The 21,126-nt window shown below is 36.7% G+C and overlaps 2 protein-coding genes and 1 pseudogene across 3 annotated transcripts; 2 read left to right on the top strand and 1 right to left on the bottom strand.

The window, feature by feature from the left end:
- Nucleotides 1–6,404: 6,404 nt before the first annotated feature.
- On the bottom strand, nucleotides 6,405–7,488 carry LOC132134305 (ubiquitin-fold modifier-conjugating enzyme 1-like; annotated as a pseudogene).
- A 530-nt stretch (nucleotides 7,489–8,018) lies between these two features.
- Nucleotides 8,019–11,318, top strand: LOC132134289 (mitochondrial import receptor subunit TOM40B-like). The gene is made up of 5 exons (XM_059547055.1): nucleotides 8,019–8,036; nucleotides 8,147–8,197; nucleotides 8,670–8,775; nucleotides 10,931–11,053; nucleotides 11,296–11,318. Exons 1-5 carry the CDS (start codon nucleotides 8,019–8,021, stop codon nucleotides 11,316–11,318), a joined length of 321 nt encoding a protein of 106 aa, XP_059403038.1.
- Nucleotides 11,319–14,252: 2,934 nt separating this feature from the next.
- On the top strand, nucleotides 14,253–20,964 carry LOC132129515 (interferon lambda receptor 1-like). Of its 2 annotated transcripts, XM_059541155.1 has the most exons (9): nucleotides 14,253–14,334; nucleotides 14,464–14,541; nucleotides 16,181–16,299; nucleotides 16,549–16,678; nucleotides 17,890–18,071; nucleotides 18,188–18,336; nucleotides 18,462–18,609; nucleotides 19,164–19,300; nucleotides 19,758–20,964. In XM_059541155.1, exons 3-9 carry the CDS (start codon nucleotides 16,239–16,241, stop codon nucleotides 20,274–20,276), a joined length of 1,326 nt encoding a protein of 441 aa, XP_059397138.1. In that variant the 5' UTR covers nucleotides 14,253–14,334; nucleotides 14,464–14,541; nucleotides 16,181–16,238; the 3' UTR covers nucleotides 20,277–20,964. The 2 variants fall into 2 exon arrangements, with proteins under 2 accessions (XP_059397138.1, XP_059397131.1); XM_059541148.1 differs by lacking the exon at nucleotides 14,253–14,334 and having other exon boundaries at nucleotides 14,410–14,541.
- The last annotated feature ends 162 nt before the right edge of the window (nucleotides 20,965–21,126 follow it).

Here is a 21,126-nt window from a genome sequence, read left to right as displayed (position 1 = left end):
GCTCTCATTTGCATAAAGTATCCACTGAGATACTTTTTTGACGCGCTGCTGTTGACCAAATCGACGCGACGTGACCCATCATGCTTTGCAGGGCGTTTTTGCTGCCTGACGTAGTTCCATAGGAAATGAACGGGCTTTGACGTCGCGTCAGAAATCGAGACGCTGGTGGACAAGCGGCTTAAGACAGTGAAGTGCAAAGGTATAGAGTGAGAATCATGCCAAAACCTCACACACACACAAAACTCAGTGTGGTTTGCAAATAAAAAACATCACTCACAAACTAATGCATTTTGTTCTGCAAATAAAAAACTTAGCTATCAAACAAATACAGTACGTTTTACATATACAAAGAAACGTATTTCTTCAATGACAAAAATATCCTCCAAGTACAAACTAAAATCTTTCAAGTACAAAAAAAAATCCTTCAATTAAAAAAAAAACCTTCAAGTACAAAACAAAATTCTTCAAGTACAAAACAAAATTCTACAAGTACCAAAAACTGTCACGTGACTTTTGGCACTAATTTTTCGCCTTGCTGATCCACACGCAAATGCCTTCAGATCCACACACATGCCAGTAAACTGTCATGTAATTCACACTCCACAACAGCAGGTGGCGCTGTTAGCGACTTGCTTGGCGCCGCCACCGACATGGAAACAGAAGAGAAGAAGAAATGCTAGCGTAAGGGACGTTTTGGACATGATGAGCGGCCAACAGGTTAGTTTGCAGTCATTGCGAGGAGTGTCTCGCTGCAGCTTGCGGTGGACATCCAACCCCGCCCACATCCAAGTGTGACGTCAGATGCCACGCCTATGCCATACGTAAAAATACGTCATCGGGTGATGCCAGGTGAACACCCATGTGTTGTGCGCATGTGCAAAAATGGCGGAAGTATGTTGTTTCGGGGATCAAATTAAATAATGTTATCTTTCGTTTTACTAATACAGGTTAAAAATAAATTTTCCCAACAACACAAATATATATAAAAATGTGTCCAAGTCCTACGGATGCATAAAGATCAATAAAAAGACATCCCTTGTTTCACTGGGTATTGTTATATTTATTTCACAAAACAATAATATTCAACAATGTAGAGTAAATAAATGATTATAAATTAAATTTCTCCCAGAAACATGGCATTGACTTTCAGCCCCTGTTCATCAACACATTTTAATAAGAATGTTTCCATATCCTCGCGATTGTCAAAGACAAACACACAGGCATCCCTTGCTTTCTCAGTCTTTCCTTTCAGGTAGTCTTTGATTATATTAGACTGTTTTTCTTCGTCCATCTGGAGAAATTCAGGCTCTGTCACCTCTGTCCCTTATGAACTTCCTCTTCAGTTCCTCTTTGATCTTCTGTTGAAAGTACAAAATAAACTGTGTTTGTGGGGTAAATCTAAAATTACTATAATTATTTTCACAAAAAAAAAAAAAAAAACATTTTTACCTCATCACTGTCATCTTGACCCATCACAGTTTCCGTACTAGCTGGCTGTTTGGTGATGGTGGACTCTGACAACCTAAAGACAGACTCAAAGGTTAGGAAAATGGACCATTTGTAGAGAATCTTTTTCTAGGAACAAAACATTCTAGGAGGAAACATTTAGTGTTTCTGGGTAGTTTGAATGCAGAAGAATCCATTTCATTTCATTAACCAGTTGTGTGTACCTTGGATGTGACAGGTTTTGCAAGAGCAAACGACACCACCACCTTCGGAGCTGAGGGATGTCATCCTAACAGATAAAACACACAAAAAAAACTGAGAATGCATTCAAAAAACTTCTGGAAAAAATAAATATATAAAAAAAGGAAAACCTTCCAAAAGAAAATTTGAGGTCATCACCTGGCTAAAGTCAAAAGTCCAGTCCAGGGCTATATAGAGTGCATACTGAAACAGACAACAAATACCATTGAGAAAATTCAAATATTAAAATGTACTGACACCAATTTACTGTACTGTACCATACAGATAACACTAGACTGTATTCATCTAAATACTGCATCTAAACTAAACTTTTGCCATCACCATAACTGCTCAGAATCTGTAATTCACAGCTTACCATCAGCATGAACAGACCACAATCCAGTCCCTCTCTCTGGGTTGGAATATTCTATCAAATATTTAAATATATAATTATTTTTTTATATATAAAACTACAGAACAAGGACTGAAAAAAAAAACTGATGATTGCATTCTTGTACCTTGGTTTTAATGATTTTCCATGGGCCATTATTTTAAGATGAAGTAACCTGTAGGATTGTAGAAAAAAAGTTAACAAAACTGTAGAGTGTACACAGCAAGTTACAAAACACACATAGATAAATAACAACAATATTCTCATCACTTTAGTGGTTCCCAAGAAACTACAGTTCATCTTGTTGTTCTTTGAGATTCACATACATATTTAGATTATACAACATACATATACATGCATATATGATTTAAAAACACAAAAACCAATCAATATCTAAAGACATGCTCTCACCATACCACCATGATCCACTGCATGACTTATGTGGTTCTCTAGAAGGTGAAGTGTAAAAGAGAACTTCTCTTCAGTGGTGAAACTGCAGCAGGGACATTCAAACCCCCCATCACGGCAGAACTGTTCTGGATCACGTTTGGACTGCAGATGTGTAGGATACTGTAAAACATGATAAATATTATGTGTATTAATATAGAAGGATACAAAGATTTGCCACGAACAGAGAGTTATCAAGTAAGAAAGAAATGATGTGGTTGCTCAAACAAGTTATTGTGCAAGAGTTGTCAGTGTATATCATTAAATATATTCTATGTGTTTTGCGTGGGGCCAGTGGAGTACATGTATGTGAGACAGGTGAAGTGTGTGTGTGTGTGTGTGTGTGTGTGAGAGAGAGAGAGAGAGAGAGATCAGTATTATGTGTCAGGGATATACAAAAAAAGCATGAAAGATGAATCAATGCACATATTAGGATACAGTTAGGAACATTATAGACATTATGAAAGTAAACACAGCAGTGTTGGTAGCCTTATAACGTGCCTGTGTAAAGTCAGCCTCGTGTTATCGTTTTGCTGTTAGTTTCACTTCATGTCTAACAAAATATTCCTTGATAATTTAATGTATACATTTAACCATTTTAACTATTAACGTTAAGCAGAGACACGCAGTGTGACAAACACTTTTGGAATTACACCGGGCTAAGAAACGAATTTTTCATTACTTACAGCCATGGCAGATAACTTCTTACTCTTCTGGGCAACTGGCAAATACAGAAAACAACAACTTCTTCTTCTTTCTGGCAATCGCAAAAAAATATTTCCTTCTTTTACCGGTTAAAAACAACACAAACTTCTTCAACGTATCTTCTAGTCTTCTCGACGCTTCTTCCTGTTTGAAATTTAATGACAACATGACGTAGACGGATATATGCGCGGTTTATGATTTCACATCCGGGTGGTCAGGGTTGGATGTGTGACGTCTTTGGATGTGGGTGTGGTTTCTGACGTCACACTTGGATGTGGGCGGGGTTTATGATGTCACGGTTGGATGTGGGCGGGGTTGGATGTCCACCGCTGGCTGCAGCGAGCCCTACTTGGTCATTGCTGGTGAAAAATCAGCCTGAAGGGGTTGTTATTCGCTATAACAACCGCCTCGCTATACATGATCCCACTTATTACATTGCTACCTACAAAATAAATAAATAATTTGACACAAAATATTGATTTAAAAATGAGTTTATTGATTTTAAAAACGATTGTATTGCTTCCGCTAAAGAAAATAGTCCGTTCCGCGTCCATAGCAACGGTCTGTTTTTCATGGCAAGGGCAGTTGGTTAAGAAAGAGAAAACCAGGTCCCCATAGTAAAAAAAAAAAAAGAGAAAGATGTTGTATTTTTTTGGTTGTTCCAACCCCCCAGATGTTTTAAGATTGTATTCACACTACAATAAAAAATAATACAATCTACATGTGTTTGGTTTGAACATTCATTACGACATTAAGAGAGCTGAAAGTCTTAAAGTCCGCTGCTAGCACTGCTTGAGGAAAGCTATGCTTCCTGCTGCCGCTGGCAGTCCTAACACGGGGCATGTCTGCTGGTCTGATTTGATTAAACAGAGAAAAATCAAACATTAGACCACCTCACTGATTCAGAAATATTTATTTGTGTAACTGTAACATCTTACAAACCAGTTATTAGCAGGGGCACTGTTCTGTAAATAAGTGTTCTTTTTTCATTTGTGCTACAATTGCATTGAATCAGGCCCTTTGCTGAGTACATTTTATTGTAAGCCTAGTAAGTGATGGACATACTGCACAGTAAGTAGGTACATGTCTGAGCCATGTGATTGGTAGTGTCCCAGGGGATTTATGGATGCCCTTAGTGCTGCCATTTGTTCATCAATCAGTACATCGCCCATCTCAGGAACAGTGACACCATGGTGTGGCTCATCAGGCAGGCCACTGTCCTCCCAGTCCAAATGTGGTAGGTACAATCCCTGAAAAGACATGTAAAGTGTTTATGTAGGGCAGTGGTTCTCAAACATTTTTACATCAAGGACCCAGACCACATTTGATAACATTTTGTAACAGACTCCAGAAATACACAATATTAATTCTGAGACTGAATAACATTACTTTCTTTGTCAATGTATGTTCAAATTAATGTCAATGGGATGCATTTTTGGTGAAATGTATAAAGACATTTGTGGAAAAATAGTCTATTTCTAGAAAAAGTCAGAATTAAAAAGTTGTGTGTGTGTGTGTGTGTGTGTGTGTGTGTGTATTTATATAAACCCCCCCTTGAACCTCCCTCAAGGACCACTGCCAAACCCATTGCCAAGTTTATTCTTAAAACGGATTGAATATATTTTAATTCAAATAAAATCTTCGCACATACTTCATGCGTATAGTTCTTTTTAGCAAGGGTTAAACAAGCAGGTTATGTCCCAATTTTCAGCTTTAAAAAAATGCAGCACCCATGTATAGTGACAGCCTGCTGCTGTGATATGGATGCAGAAAATGAGTTTATAATACCCTCAGTATCAGGGGTTTAGCCATTTACCCAAATCTAGGGCCTTGCAGAATCTCAATAGGCATGCAGTATAAACTTTGGTTCAGTTATACTAAGAACATGTTTGTCTTCCATCCTGGAAAGTTTGGTGAGGCTATGAATAACACTTTAAGATATTAATGCCCAAACATGGTTCTCTGATAGTGTTTTGATGCTATAAAAATGACAATCTCAAGGACTGACAAAAATATTAATATTTTTACAGGCCTTGGTTTTGGGACCCAAATATAATATAGAAAAACTCTTCATCTGAGATGTTGCTGCAACCACTTTCCTGGATTCTGACTGATTTGACATGGAATGAAGCCTCTATATGGAATGAAGGCTCATTTATAGCACAATTGTTTATACACTTATTTATTTGCCAATTTGTAATTCTCCTGTAAATTTTTTTTTTTTTTTTTTTTTGTCTGTGTGTTGTTGTCTCTGTTTACTGGAAGCTTATGTCACTAAAACAAATTCCTTGTATGCGCAAGCATACTTGGCAATAAAGCTCTTTCTGATTCTGATTCTGATTCTGATTCTATATTCTATGAGACACTAGCAGAAGAAGACCAGGGTTGATTTGGAGGTCCAAACACACCCTCGCCATGAAAAACAGACCGTTGCTATGGACGCGGAACGGATTTTTTTTGTGGAAGCAATAGAATCGTTTTTATAATCAATAAACTCATTTTTAAATCAATATTTTGTGCAATGTAATAAGCAGGATCATGTATAGCGAGGTGGTTGTCATAGCGAATAACAACCCCTTCAGGCTGATTTTTCACCAGCAATGACTGCAAACTCACCTGTTGGCCGCTCATCATGTCCAAAACGTCCCTCACGCTAGTGTTTCTTCTTCTCTTCTGTTTCCATGTCGGTGGCGATGCCAAGCAAGTCGCTAACAGCGCCACCTGCTGTTGTGGAGTGTGAATTACATGACAGTTTACTGGCATGTGTGTGGATCTGAAAGGCATTTGCGTGTGGATCAGCAAGGCGAAAAATTAGTGCCAAAAGTCACGTGACAGTTTTTCGTACTTGTAGAATTTTGTTTTGTACTTGAAGGATTTTGTTTTGTACTTGAAGGATTTTTTTTTTGTACTTGAAAGATTTTAGTTTGTACTTGGAGGATATTTTTGTCATTGAAGAAATACGTTTCTTTGTATATGTAAAACGTACTGTATTTGTTTGATAGCTACGTTTTTTTATTTGCAGAACAAAATGCATTAGTTTGTGAGTGATGTTTTGTATTTGCAAACCACACTGAGTTTGTTTGTGAATCGTTGGGTGTGAGTAAAACACGTTTTGTGTGTGTGTGTGTGTGAGGTTTTGGCATGATTCTCACTCCATACAAAGGCTGCTACTGTTTCAGCTGTATTGCTGCTCTTTATGTTCAATTATGCCTTTCGCAATGAGGTCTGGAATCTCAACTGCAAGCCATGGTCCAAGCTTAGAAAAGAACAGAGATTAGTTATTCATTTGAAATGGAGTAACTTCAAAGCAACAAATAATTTTTTCGGAAATGTATGACACAATACATTTCACTTTAGACATGTAACATAACTCACTCCCAAAGCCATAAGATGAGCCAGACCAAACTTTGGGACATTCCTTGTCCACAAGGTGATCTGTCAGGCAGATTTTACAACCTCTGTGACAAAAGATGGGTTTTTTTTTAACAATTGAGGTATGTTATTTAAAAAAAATAAATAGTAAATATTAAATTGTGATGAAAAATTCTAAATTATTAACATATGGCTCAAACCTGTACATCTTGGCTGTCTTCCCATCTAACTCAGGAATGGCCACTTCAGGTGCTGTGACTGGAATCTGGACAGTAAATGTAAGCAAATTCAAATTGTCTCACATCAAATTCAATGTCAAATTCATATTTGAGAAGCTTGTGAATGTACCAGCATTTTCCAAACCACCTACACGGACATGGACGTATTTCTAAAACTCTAAGAAATTAATGGATAATGTAATAATAAACAGAAGAACTAGCAATAAAATAATGACCATGTGCCCTCTTTGTTGGACTCTAGACGGAGAACCAGTCATTGTCAGCTGCTTTATTTTCAACATACTGCAAGACAACACAATAACTGTAAGAAGCGCTCATGTTTTGTTATATTAATTAGGTATATGGTTTGTACGCTAACTGCTAATGACAAGCAATACTGATGGGCTGTCAGCGTCAAAAAGACTGAACACTTTTAACTATGAGACATGTATGATTAATTCATACAGCACCTTTATGAGAGCTAAAAATTCTTCTCGGAGTCTCTGAACCCACAGTTCTTTGCCTCTTGCTCCTTGCCTCTTTATGCGTCCACAAATTGAAAACGCAATTGCAAATACAATTTGCAATTCCTTTTGAATAAAGTCCGCAATATCATTCCATACTGGTCTGTAGGGTTTGTAGTTGAGTTGTTATTACATTCCTAAGCATCCTTTCACCTTACTCTCTTCCAGCTGTCACTGCATGTAAAAGCTTGTATTTTAGTATGATTTCAGGATTTAAATTTTTGCATACTGTAAATTGCAAAGCCCATATTTATTCAGCGTATGTAGACAGATTTTAAAGCATAGCATAATATTCCCAAATGCATGATTATTAACCATCGATCAGATGCAATTATTAATTGCAGATGACGTACTCAAATGCATTAATAAATGTGCAGATCATTCATTAATATTACTAATATTACAATATTGTAATTTCTTAATTATGCATGGATGCGTGAAGCAATGTTAATGATTATTATTATTACAGGAGCATGTCAAATTGCTGTTGTCTCTCACAGTTCAGAGGATCAGGTTGAAAGTGTGTGGTCCTCTCATTTGGCTTTTGGGTTGCCATGTGCAGTGTGCTGGCTTTGTCAACCCACCCAGGGTGCCAAAACTCCCCTTTTCCACAGGATAGACCCTTATCACCGTGTGACGGGAGAGATTGGCGGCTGCCTAACCCAGGGAGCTTTGATGGTCTGCACCATAACTGTAAATGCCTCTCTTGATTTTGAATGCATTTTATTAAATTCCATTAAAATAGGCATCTTAAAAATAAAAAAAAAAGTGTTATATGTAATTTTAATTGCTTGTGTGTCTAGATTGAAGGTGTAACACTGGTGATAAATAAGACCCTCAGCAGTTTCTTCAAGGTTTGTTCATACATAAACTTCCAGTTTACGACAGTTTCAATGATTTTAAGTCAAGTTTATCAGTATTCAGCATGGCATATTTTCCCAAATGACTAATGGATGCGGTTTAATTCTCACCTCAACTCAGTCACAAATTTAAGCTCATTGCTGTTGCTCCGTCCAGTTATCGCTTTCACGCCGAACACCTACAATCAGACACTGACAGTAAAGAAACGGTAAGAATGGACACTTACTTGAAGTGTGTTTTAACTGGGTATTTAAGATGATAATATGGGTTTAACATGATGAATTTCCCTCTTTCACGATGCAATAATTTTCTGTGTATAAAGGGCTCACCTATGCTTATTGGAGAAATGGACTCCTCTGGCAGCTTAAACGCACACTCTTTGTTCCAAGTGAGAATAAGAGCTAAAGCAGTATTTCAGGTAAGCAGCAGTGTTATGCAGTATTATTGCTGCTTATTCTTTAATAGACTCAACAGGCACAGTTTGTCACATGGCAGATTGAGACAGAATATAGAGGTAGTCACTTTACAGCAGCAGTCACTATGGCCAACCCTGACATTCTGAGGGGATCAGGTATGATGATCGTGTGAGTCCCTCATTAAAACAGAAGACATACTGATTTACTGATGTCACAGGAATGTGAATTAGTTACAACAAAGCACTGACTTCCACTTAGAACAGGTTTTTCTGTGGTTGCCTTTGCATTTCATTTTAATTAAACTGTTCTGTTTGCCTATTGTGGAAAATTATTAGATACTGTACGTTTTTATTTTGAAAGCTTCTTGACTGGAACTAAATTCATTTTAAACTCCACAAGTCACCCTGCTGATGTGAAAGGTTTCACAAACTAGGGGAACTACAGGGGGGTTTTGAGTTCATAAAATGATAATAATTAAAATTTTAAATCCTAAAAGTAAAAAACTGCAACAACATAGCAATTCACTAAAATAAATATCTTTCAACCATATAGCAACACCCTGGCATCCACACAAGCACCCTAGAGACAGCTTAACAACAAACCTAAACACTACGAACTACATAACACACACAAACAAACTCCTGAACACCTTAACAGCTACATAGCAACACCCTGACAACCCCTCAGAACGCCTTAACAAACCCATAACAAATATCTTTGCATCCATACAGCAGCACAATAAAACCATTGAGAACACCCTAGCAACAGCACAACACACTAAAACACTCAAAACATTTTTACTGCTGCATATCAACACCCTGGCAACTCCTCAGAACACACTGCATAGCAATAAAAAAACACACACCTAGTAACATCTTAGCAACACCCTGGCAACAATTGTAAACGCAGTGGCAACTGCACAGCAGTAAACTAAAAACACTCAGTGCCCGGTTGCATGAAACTCCTTAAGCTAAGAAATCCCTTAGATATAAGGTTAAAGGTACCCTTAGTGAAACTTGGGTTGCAAGAAAAAACCCTAAGGGTTTCCTTAAGGAACTTAAGGCTGTTATTAAGTTTTAACCCCTTAATTATCTAAGTGTTCCTTTGCTACAAAGTCCTTAGTGACCATTTCATCTTAATAAATTTAAGGTACCAAAACAGCTCTCTTAAGTCAACTTAAACTCAAAATACTATGGCTGATTTAGTGTTAATTGAAGAGGAGGAAATACCAAGGCGTGTTTTTAATAATCGTAATAATCCCTTGGAGATGATGAATGGTTGATGAAAGGCTAATAAGTATTGTTATTATTATTATAACCACTTACGAAAACAATAATTGCCTTTTCGTCCTCTGTCCAGTTTGGTTTACGTTTTTTTGTTTTCTGTTATGTTTGTACTCTCCATAGCAAAAATATATTAATACAAGTGTGATTTTAGCAAAGTTTTGGCTTTGTGGTTCGTTATGTTCCGTTTACTGTTAGAGGTAGTAACTATAGCAACCGCAGCGATCTTTGCCGTATGTTGTCAGAAACTACTGTGAAACGCTTAGTATAAACACTTTGGTAAGGGTGACAGTTAAGAGGTTTCTTGCAACGCTCTTAATGAAATCCCTTACCTCAGGGATTGTTTCTCCCTCAGGGAAACCCTCACTTAAGGAGTTTCATGCAACCGGGCACAGAACACCTTAGCAACTGCACAGCCACCACTCACATTTCCAAAAACTCTACAACTCTAGTTAAAAGAGCTGTATGTATTTTGACTGTACTAAAGCATAAAAATGGCAAAAGATGTTTGCAGATATTTAGGAAACCTGCTAAGTTCGCATACTCGTTTTTCAGAAAAACAACACTACGGCCAGTTATTCTACTTTGTAATGTGCGTTTCATGTCAAAAAGTATTTTATTGTTTAGGTCCATGTGGTTATGCACACTGTCAGTTTACCCAGTAGTATTTCAGCACCCTGGGTTGCCAGTAGGTGGAAAACACAGCTTATTGCAGCCATGGAACCCAGCAAACGAACTGGGTCAGAGATTGCTAATTCAGCCCAACTCGGCATCTAAAAAGCTCTATGACAAGAGACATATGCAGATAAAAAATTAACTTACACTGTAAGACCTATGCCATTGTCAGTTGCGCTCATTCCTGTTGTTTATCCTTAATCTGGCAACCCCCGTGAGCATCAAATCTGGAGAGGAGGGGTGGGATATTTAGAATTTGGACTTCAGTTCAACCGCTAGCGGTCAATATCACATACTACATTATCAACAACTTTAATGTTGTTATTTGTGCATTTGTTTTTCTTTGTGACAGTTATCGTGGTTGCACACTTTCTTCAAAGCGTATCCCCACAGTTGGTTCTGGGGGGAGAGCTGGTATACCATCGAGGTCGAGCAGAGGAAGGGGGCATTCTTACCCTGGCAGGGCAGTACTCAGGTTAGAGTGGACATCTGCTTTTGCGCAGCGTCACCCCACGACACACCCTTTACAGCATTAGTTCTGGCTTTTGTTCACACACAGCTCGTTCCGGGACTGAACCCAGCAATGTTACTATGTCCCCGACCCAGGATCAATCCCGGCACGTATTTGCATTCACATAGAAGGCAACCCGGCAATGTTCCGGCACTTTTCCGGGTCCAACGTGCAGTGTGAAATGGGCTTATAATTTATCTCCACAGATTCAGATGGGAGTGGAGTTTGAGTTGGGCACTAGGACCCAGGAAACAACCTTTTCCTTTGGCTACCAGATGGAACTTCCTGAAGCTAAAATGGTCTTCAGAGGTAAGGAGTATTGCTTTCTTTTTTTATTAAATAACACTTTCATTTATTGTTGAGTTGGTAGTCTTTTAAATGCCTAATATGTGTAACAGAATGATTAAATTTAGGATTAATATTTAACTCATAATTTCTGTCAATCATTTTAATGCTTTATGAATGTTTGACAGTCTTTGTATCATTGGTGGGGTTCTGGAAAAGTGGCTTTACCCCCTTACATTACATTTACATTTAATCATTTAGCAGATGCTTTTATCCAAAAATGACTTACAAATGAGAACAATACAAGCAGTTCAACGTTCAAAAATATAATGATATTTCCCCACATTTTAAATTTGTCTGATTTGACAAATGTCAGAGACGTGGAGCAGTAGTGTTCGTTCTTAAGCATAACAGCCATGGTTGACAGGAATGCAGTAATGAGTCAGGTGCCACGTTCACACTGCAAGGTTTAGAAGTGAGAACTACGTGTAAAAGAGGATCCCCTAAAATAATGCAGCTTAAAGCCTGTTCACATCAAGAACTGAAAGTGGACTTAATAAAATGGGCTGCCATATTTTGATCTTATTTCTATTGTGGAGGGGGACAGAACTGTGTCATAATGTGTAAATGAGCAGCTTCTACCTCTTTACCTGTGATTTCCTTGCACTTCGCAAGCTGCTGTAAATAAAGCAGTGAACAAATGGATGTGTTCTGTCAGTTTTCTCAAGCATCTCCCTTAAAAGTAAATTATATGATATAGACTCCATTTACACAATGTGGTAAAACTATGAAGAAACTTATTAAAGATCATTGCAAGTTATCTGCATGATGCATGAAACACTTGAAATAGGATTCTGAAACACCTGAAATAATAAAAACCTGAAATATAGATTTTTAAAAACCAATTATGAATGATTGACATAAGTCAAAAGTCAGTTAGCTGCTGTAGTGTAGTTAAACAAATATGCCCGCATTCTCCACCAGCAAACTGTTGGGGAACACACTTTGACTCCATGAAGATATATGTTTAAAGGAACACTCCTTTTTTTTTAAATAGACTCATTTTCCAACTCTCCTAGAGTTAAACAGTTGAGTTTTACTGTTTTCAAATCCATTCAGCCAATCTCCAGGTCTGGCGGTAGCACTTTTAGCTTAGCTTAGCATAGATAATTGAATCTGATTAGACCGTTAGCATCTCACTCAAGTATGACCAAATAGTTTCTATATTTTTCCTATTTAAAACTTGACTCTTCTGTAGCTACATCGTTTACTAAGACCGACTGAAAATGAAAAGTTGTGATTTTATAGGCCTATATGTCAAGGAACTATCTCATATCATATCTCTCATAATCAAGGAATGCAGCGCCTGAAAATAGTCCCCAGCAACTCTGCTATTGCTACAACTACACAAACTAACTATTTTCAGACGCTGTGTAATATTACTGCACCTGCTGCAACCATGGTATGGCAGCAAAGTTTCTTGATTATTATGCTGGAATGAGAGAATAGCTCCTAGACATATCAGCCTAGAAAATTTTTCTACACTTAGTTAACTAGGGGAGTTAAAAAAAATGAGCCTATTTTCTAAAAAAAGTGTAGTGGCACTTTAAAATAGACAAGGATACATAGCTGAAGTTCAGTCAGTTGACAGAGAGTATACTGAAGACAAAGTTCTCCATACTTCCAAAGGTTGTAAGGGGATCAAGCCTCAAACTAACTTATGATAGAGAAACATTTGTACTTAAAGGCATATGTATAATCAGTTGGCACATTTCTACAGATTCTGATAGGTTAACAGTACAGACAATTCTAGCATCTTCCAAACATGGATAAAGACATTATCTTTCAAACACTATGCTCTACATTCATAAGAAACTATCATAAAGGTTGCATGTAAGTTATAAAGGCACCTCTGGATCTTCATCTGGATTCTATCATTTTTACTTGAGTGTATTTTCTAGATGTACTTTTGTCTAATTATAAAGAAGAAACTGATGTAGAGGGTAGTATAGGTGCATGCAAAGTTGCTGTATCCTTACATATTGTGAGGATATAGTATTCCCAAAAGATGTTTCTTAACTCCAACAAAATGCAATTTAGGAAGAAAATGTTCCCTTCCATTCCATCCTCAATAGCCTTGTATCTCTCCACTTGTTAAAGTGGCTGTAGTCAAGTCAAGTCCAGTCAAGTCACCTTACAGTAAAAATAGCAGAATCAGACATGGTCAAGATCTTTCCTGGTCAAATGAACAAACATGGTATCATTCGATATTAATGGATATAAGGCTGTAGATGGTTAAATAGATGTACGAAAGAAAGAAACCAACAACAATTGGCCAAAGCCAGTCATGCTGATATTAAGTGCATATAGATAAAGACAAGGAGATAAAACAGAAAAAGATGTGCCTATATCTGTATTATTTCCCTGGTTTATCTGGGCAGAATTACAGCATTAAATAATGGAACTAAAAGTATTTACATGTACAGTAAATATAGAAAAAATAATCATGTAGTTCAACAAGTTCCTTTCATAACAAGTTCCTAGTTATGACAAAAACATAAGGAATATTTTAATGCTTTCCATTTGGTAAAGATCAAACAAGTACCTTTAACATGGCAGCTGTTCCTTTTTGCAAAGAGCTGTATGAAGCTTTAATTTAATGTTAATGCATTACATGGAGTAAATTATTATTATTATTATTAATATTATTATTAGTGCAATTGCACTTTCACTTGCAAAAGACATTTCAAATAAGCTTGTTCACCCAATATTTATTTGAAAACAATATAAAAAAAATTGTTCTTCATATAATAAAGTTTCTGCTTAAGTATATGCTTCATAACAACAATTATTTTGATCAGTAATTGTGCTTGTTACAGATGCATGCTGGGTGGAGACAGATGACGACGACAGGTGAGATTCCACCCTGGAGACTGGAACAACCTGTTTTCATGTTTCAGGTAACAGGGGAGGGGCTAAAGTCACAAATATACCTTGCATTGTTTAACATACCCTGACAACACTCTCCGCAGTGAAAGAGTGAAACTTTGATAGAGCTGGTGTGTTTGACTTGGATTATTTGTTTAAAGTATGCTGCTGGTGTGTAAGATGGATCTGCTATCTTCGGGACTGTTGTTTTATTTATAGAAAAATAAGACTCCAGCGAGGTGAGTAAGACTTTAATCGTCTATAATTAGTAAATTAACACTTAAAGGGATAGTTCACCCAAAAATCTAAATTATGTCATTAATAACTCACCCTCATGTCGTACCAAACCAGTAAGACCTCCGTTCATCTTCGGAACACAGTTTAAGATATTTTAGAATTAGTCCGAGAGCTTTCAGTCCCTCCATTGAAACTGTGTGTACGGTATACTGTCCATGTCCAGAAAGGTAAGAAAAACATCATCAAAGTAATCCATGTGACATCTGAGGGTCAGTTAGAATTTTTTTGAAGCATCGAAAATACATTTTGGTCCAAAAATAGCAAAAACTACGACTTTATTCATCATTGTCTTCTCTTCCGTGTCTGTTGTGAGAGAGAGTTCAAAACCAAGCAGTTTGTCATATCCGGTTCGCGAACGAATCATTCGATGTAACCGGATCTTTTTGAACCAGTTCACCAAATCGAACTGAATCGTTTTAAACAGTTTGCATCTCCAATACGCATTAATTCACAAATGACTTAAGCTGTTAACTTTTTTAATGTGGCTGACACTCCCTCGGAGTTAAAATAAACCAATATCCCGGAGTAATTCATGTACTCAAACAGTACACTGACTGAACTGATGTGAAGAGAGAACTGAAGATGAACACCGAGCCGAGCCAGTAAACCGAAGGCTTGAATCAAGGGCAATCATTGTCAATGACGCCATTACGTCGAGCGCAAAAGAACCGGTGAACCGTTTTCTTCAACCGGTTTATTGAATCGAACTGTCCGAAAGAACTGCTGGTGATCTGAAAACTGATGCAACCGGTTCTTGACTAATGAATGAGTCATTATCTGGCTCGGCTCTGTGTTCATCTCTCTCTTCACAGCAGTTCAGTCAGTGTACTGTTTGAGTACATGAATTACTCCGGGATATTGGTTTGTTTGATCTCTGAGGGAGTGTCAGCCACATTAAAAAAAGTTAACAGCTTAAGTCATTTATGGATTAATGCGTATTGGAGACTTGAACCGTTTAAAACGATTCAGTTCGATTTGGTGAACTGGTTCAAAAAGATCCGGTTACATCGAATGATTCGTTCGCAAACCGGATATGACAAACTGCTTTGTTTTGAACTCTCTCTCACAACAGACATGAAAGAGAAGACAATGCTGAATAAAGTTGTAGTTTTTGCTATTTTTGGACCAAAATGTATTTTCGATGCTTCAAAAAATTCTACCTGACCCTCTGATGTCACATGGACTACTTTGATGATGTTTTTCTTACCTTTCTGGACATGGACAGTATACCGTACACACAGCTTCAATGGAGGGACTGAGAGCTCTCGGACTAAATCTAAAATATCTTAAACTGTGTCCCGAAGATGAAAGGAGGTCTTACTGGTTTGGAACGACATGAGGGTGAGTTATTAATGACATAATTTTGATTTTTGGGTGAACTATCCCGTTAATGGTTTTATTTCAATAAATTTCTCATTTTGATATTGAAATGATTCTAATAATATATATCTAATATAATATAACTGTTATCTTGCTCTGGCCCTTTAAGTCAAATATTGTTTGCACCAGACTAATTGTGTTATTTTGCATATTTCTATTTATGTAATGCTGTCTTCATACATTTATTTCTCCAAACCTTAGGGGCAATTAAGGATAAACTTCTAGCCTTTTTAAAGGTTTGACATGATTTATTGACACTATGACCAACTTCCTAGCCTGCGTTTTCACATTGCTCCAGATATGTGTGACGCCATCCCTAGGTAGTGTACATTTTTTTTATGCATCTGAACTATGATTTGACAGTTGCTTAGATGTAGGGCAGATATGCAACACAAATGGTAATCTTCCTTCTGAACCTCACAATACAAATATATAAATACTATTTTCGACACCATTATTATCAATACGTGTTGGCTTGCGTATTTTGGCATTGATTCATATATATTAAATTAGTTCTCTGTTTTTTGGCATTGATACATATATATTAAATTAGTTCTCTGTTTTTTTAGCAATTATTTTTCCTCCAAAGAACCTGACTGTGGGATTATTGGATTTTAAGGCTACATCAGAATGGCTTCCTGGGAAAGGAAATCCTCCTGACAGCAGATATACCTTGGAGTTTATAACTGCACAGGAAATGTAAATACAGACTTTAAAAATAAATAAATAAATACAACTTTTTTATTAAAGGGTTAGTTCGCCCAATTTGCAAAATTATGTCATTAATAACTTACCCTCATGTTGTTCCAAACCAGTAAGACCTCCGTTCATCTTCGGAACACAGTTTAAGATATTTTAGATTTAGTCCGAGAGCTCTCAGTCCCTCCATTGAAGCTGTGTGTACGGTATACTGTCCATGTCCAGAAAGGTAAGAAAAACATCCTCAAAGTAGTCCATGTGACATCAGAGGGTCAGCTAGAATTTTTTGAAGCATCGAAAATACATCTTAGACAGCGTGAAGCAAACCGACACACAGAGCGTCTGAACCGAACTGATTCTGTGTTAATGTTATGAGCCCAGGTAAACCGAAGGCTTGCAGTCATCGCCAATGATGCCATTACGTCGAGCGCAAAGGAACCGGTGAACCGTTTTCTTCAACCGGTTTATTGAATCGAACTGTCAGAAAGAACTCCTGGTGATCTGAAAACTGATGCAACCGGTTTTTGACTCGTGAACGAATCATTATCTGGCTCGGCTCGGTGTTCATCTTCAGTTCTCTCTTCACAGCAGTTCAGTCAGTGCACTGTTTGAGTACATGAATTACTCCGGGATATTGGTTTGTTTGAACTCAGAGGGAGTGTCAGCCACATTAAAAAAAGTTAACAGCTTAAGTCATTTGTGGATTAATGCGTATTAGAGATGCGAACCATTTAAAACGATTCAGTTCGATTTGGTGAACAGTTTCAAAAAGATCCGGTTACATCGAATGATTCGTTTGCGAACCGGATATCACAAACTGCTTTGTTTTGAACTCTCTCTCACAACAGACACGGAAGAGAAGACAATGTGGAATAAAGTTGTAGTTTTTGCTATTTTTGGACCAAAATGTATTTTCGATGCTTCAAAAAATTCTAACTGACCCTCTGATGTCACATGGACTACTTTGAAGATGTTTTTCTTATACCTTTCTGGACATGGACAGTATACCGTACACACAGCTTCAATGGAGGGACAGAAAGCTCTCTGACTAAATCTAAAATATCTTAAACTGTGTTTCGAAGATAAATGGAGGTCTTACTGGTTTGGAACGACATGAGGGTATATTAAGGACATAATTTTCAGTTTTGGGTGAACTATCCCTTTAAGCAATTATGTTTAATGTACTCATGATGATGTTTTTTTTCGGGCAGGTCTGGACGAAAGTGGAATCGCTTTCCAAACTGCACTAACATAAAAATACTGAAATGTGAACTGAGCTTCAATATGCAACCTGAGATTCAATGGAATTATTTTGTGAGGGTCAAGACAACATTTAAAAATATGAGCTCCAACTGGACAACTACTTCAATGTCTTTCCAGCCATATGGAGACAGTAAGTTCAAATATATTATGTATATAAGACTTCCAGAATTAATGTCGTAAATTGTTTTTGTCAGAAATGCTAAATAATGCTCTGGTTGTTTGACTTTCTGTTGGATTATTCTGTAGCACGCCTGAGTTCCCCAGATGTAAAAATCTCAACTGAACAAAAGTCCATTAAAATAGATTTTAGTCATTGGCTGGACTTAAAACCAGAGATCAAACCACTGGAATACCTGCTATACCTTTTAGAGTACAGTCCTGCAGGGGAATCAACGGTAAATGCATAACATTTTTGTCTTGTACAATCACTGATTTTTGGAATGAAATTTTTACATTCATGAATGCATTATTTAAAATGTGTTGATTCTTTTTTTTTATGTCATTATTATTGTTATTGTAGTTTATAGCACTGATATCAACCTCAGAATCTCCCTACATTTTCCATGATGTGCCATCTGGCAAGAACTACTGTGTTAGTGTTTCTGCCAGTCATCAACAAGTCTTGAAGAACAACAACTTCAACACCACCAAATGTATATTTGTATTAGGTAATGTATATCATATTATTTGTATAGTGTTTAGAGTGTGCATATCTAGAGAGAGAGAGAGAGAGAGAGAGAGAGAGAGAGAGAGATTAATACTTTTATTCAACAAGGATGCATTAAATTGATCAAAAGTGAGAGTAAAAAATGATTATTATTTCAAATACAGTAAATGCTCTTTTGAGCTTTCTATTCATTGAAAAATCCTCAAGAAAATATATTAAAATTTCTACAAAACTAGAAAGCAGCACTGTTTCTCGCATTTATAAAAAATGATCAAATAATAAGAAATGTTTCTTGAGCAGCAATTATGATTTCTGAAGGATCATGTGACACTAAAGACTGAAGTAATGATGCTGAAAATTCAGCTTCGCATCAAAGGAACAAATGACATTTTAAAACAGAAAACAGTTATTTTAAACTAATTGTTTTTGAAAATGTTACTTTTTTTACTGTATTTCTGACCAAATAAATGCTGCCTTGGAGAGCATAACTTAAAAAAAAAAAAGCAACTTTATTACAATTGTACTTTATGTTAATGTGTCTAAATGTTTTTATAGATTCTACTAGAAGCTTTATGCCAATGGTGTGGATTGTGGCTACACTGCTAATTATTTCAGCTGGGATTTTGTTTACTTTTGGTTATTTTTACCACATGAGGCATAAAAACAAGAATCCCCACATTCCAGAACCTTTGGTATGTACTTCAATACTACGAAGATCATGTGCATGTCCTTATTTTACTTTAGAATTTTAGTTTCATTTATCAGTTGTTGTGCTGAAATAATTCTTTGGACATTCCTTGATTTTTTTTTAAACATTATACCCTTGCAAGATGTTTAATATTTTTATATACAGTATACATTTATTATGTGTATATAGGCCTCAAGTCCAACTAAAAAAATCTGAATTTCAATGAATTAGATACAAAATATATTCACAAAAGTGAATTTAAAACATGAGCTAACATGAACTAACAATGAACAGTTGTATTGATAAAAATACAACTGTTCATTTTGAATGTTAGTTAATGCTTTAAATAAAGTTAATTAATGGAACCTTTGTTGTAAAATGATTCCAAATAAATAAATGCAATGCATGGTAGAGGTTCACCATCCTTTACGATTATAGAGTGTAATTTTTTTCCTTTACAGATCGTTTTTCCAGGATGTAAATGGGTCCTAAAACTGATCCCTGAGGAATACCAAAAAGTTACAGTGGCCCCGCCAAAAACAGTAAAGAACACAGACGACTATCTGTTCTATGAACCAACATCCTACACCAATGTTATCCCTCCAGAGCAAGCTGTGGAGGCAGATACATCAAATCAGTGTTATAAAAACACACTAACTAATGATTTGGAGGATAGTGAAGATGTTGAAAATGTAATATCTAAAAATTTTATATCTGAAGAGCATGAGGAAAATATACATCCAGGTAGCGAATCTGAATCTGGATCTTCCAGTACTTGTACTTTAAACTATTTGAGATCATCCAAAATACTACAAACTGTTATTATGAACACGTTTGTAAACTTAGAGATGATTAGATATTATGCAGAAGAAACACTTTCCTGTTCTTCTGGCAATGGCTGTGAAAGAGAAGTGCCTGCTGAGGAGGAGGTTGACTTCTTACCTGATTTCTCCTCAGACAGTGGCTATGAACCAAGATAAAAGTATTTATGAACTTCCAAAGCTCTACTATCTAAACTATGAAGGCTCTTAAAGAGGAGATACATATCCTGAACCTACTTTGAAAGGTGGAGTCTGCAAGCAAATTCAAGCAAAAAGTATCCACCTTTCACTTGAGGCATGCAAAACTGTTAAATTTGGTGATGCTGAAGATTAGAACATCCGTAACATCAAGGAATAACACTTGAGAAGGTACTGGTATAGAAACCTAATCTGGGTCGGTTATACCTGGAGAGAACTATCTGTTAACATACCCATTCATCTTAAAAGCACTTATAGTTTTCTCCTGCATAAGGAACTCTTGGATCTTCAAGATATTATGCTCTTTACACAAAAATCTGACTCTAAGACTGAGTTCTGTATGGTAGAATATAAGGAACTTTGGACCTAAACATTGATGGTTATTGGCCATCTTGTTGCCGAGTGCCCAGTTGAGGCACTATTAGCCGGTAATGTTGAACCCATTTTGAACTATGGAAGGTGAGCCTACTTCAGGAATAAGTTTGAGCTGCACATTCTGTCACTGTGATGCATCTAGGCAATAAATGGCCATTCAGACATTTCGATGATGGACTCCAGGTGCTACATGAAGTAAATTAAAATGCAGTGCAATACCTGATTGACCTGAAATATTGGACAGTTGAAATTGTATTCCATAGTATTCTAAAGTGTGTTCTATGTCATGCAAAATACATACCAAAATTGCCATACCATAATTTACACAAACTGGGATCCGAGACTGTAAAAATCTGTTTTAAGAAATTGACTAATGGAATTATTTTTTTAAACATCCTTTCTTTACAGCATCTTTTGACAAATTTCACAGTATAAT

The sequence above is a fragment of the Carassius carassius genome, chromosome 4, assembly GCF_963082965.1.
Source record: "Carassius carassius chromosome 4, fCarCar2.1, whole genome shotgun sequence".
Lineage (NCBI taxonomy): Eukaryota > Metazoa > Chordata > Actinopteri > Cypriniformes > Cyprinidae > Carassius > Carassius carassius.
Note: the sequence above shows the minus strand (reverse complement) of the source record. Positions and strands in the feature narration are given on the sequence as shown.

Bases quoted from the DNA above. Each gene is read 5' to 3' on its own strand.
- LOC132134289 (XM_059547055.1), top strand. The intron at 8,198-8,669 runs GTTTGTTCATAC...ATTCTTTAATAG, and splicing joins CCCTCAGCAGTTTCTTCAAG to ACTCAACAGGCACAGTTTGT. The intron at 11,054-11,295 runs GTTAGAGTGGAC...TTATCTCCACAG, and splicing joins CCTGGCAGGGCAGTACTCAG to ATTCAGATGGGAGTGGAGTT.
- LOC132129515 (XM_059541155.1), top strand. From the start codon at position 16,239: ATGACCAACTTCCTAGCCTGCGTTTTCACATTGCTCCAGATATGTGTG. The intron at 16,679-17,889 runs GTAAATACAGAC...TTTTTCGGGCAG, and splicing joins TTTATAACTGCACAGGAAAT to GTCTGGACGAAAGTGGAATC. The intron at 19,301-19,757 runs GTATGTACTTCA...TTTCCTTTACAG, and splicing joins CCCACATTCCAGAACCTTTG to ATCGTTTTTCCAGGATGTAA.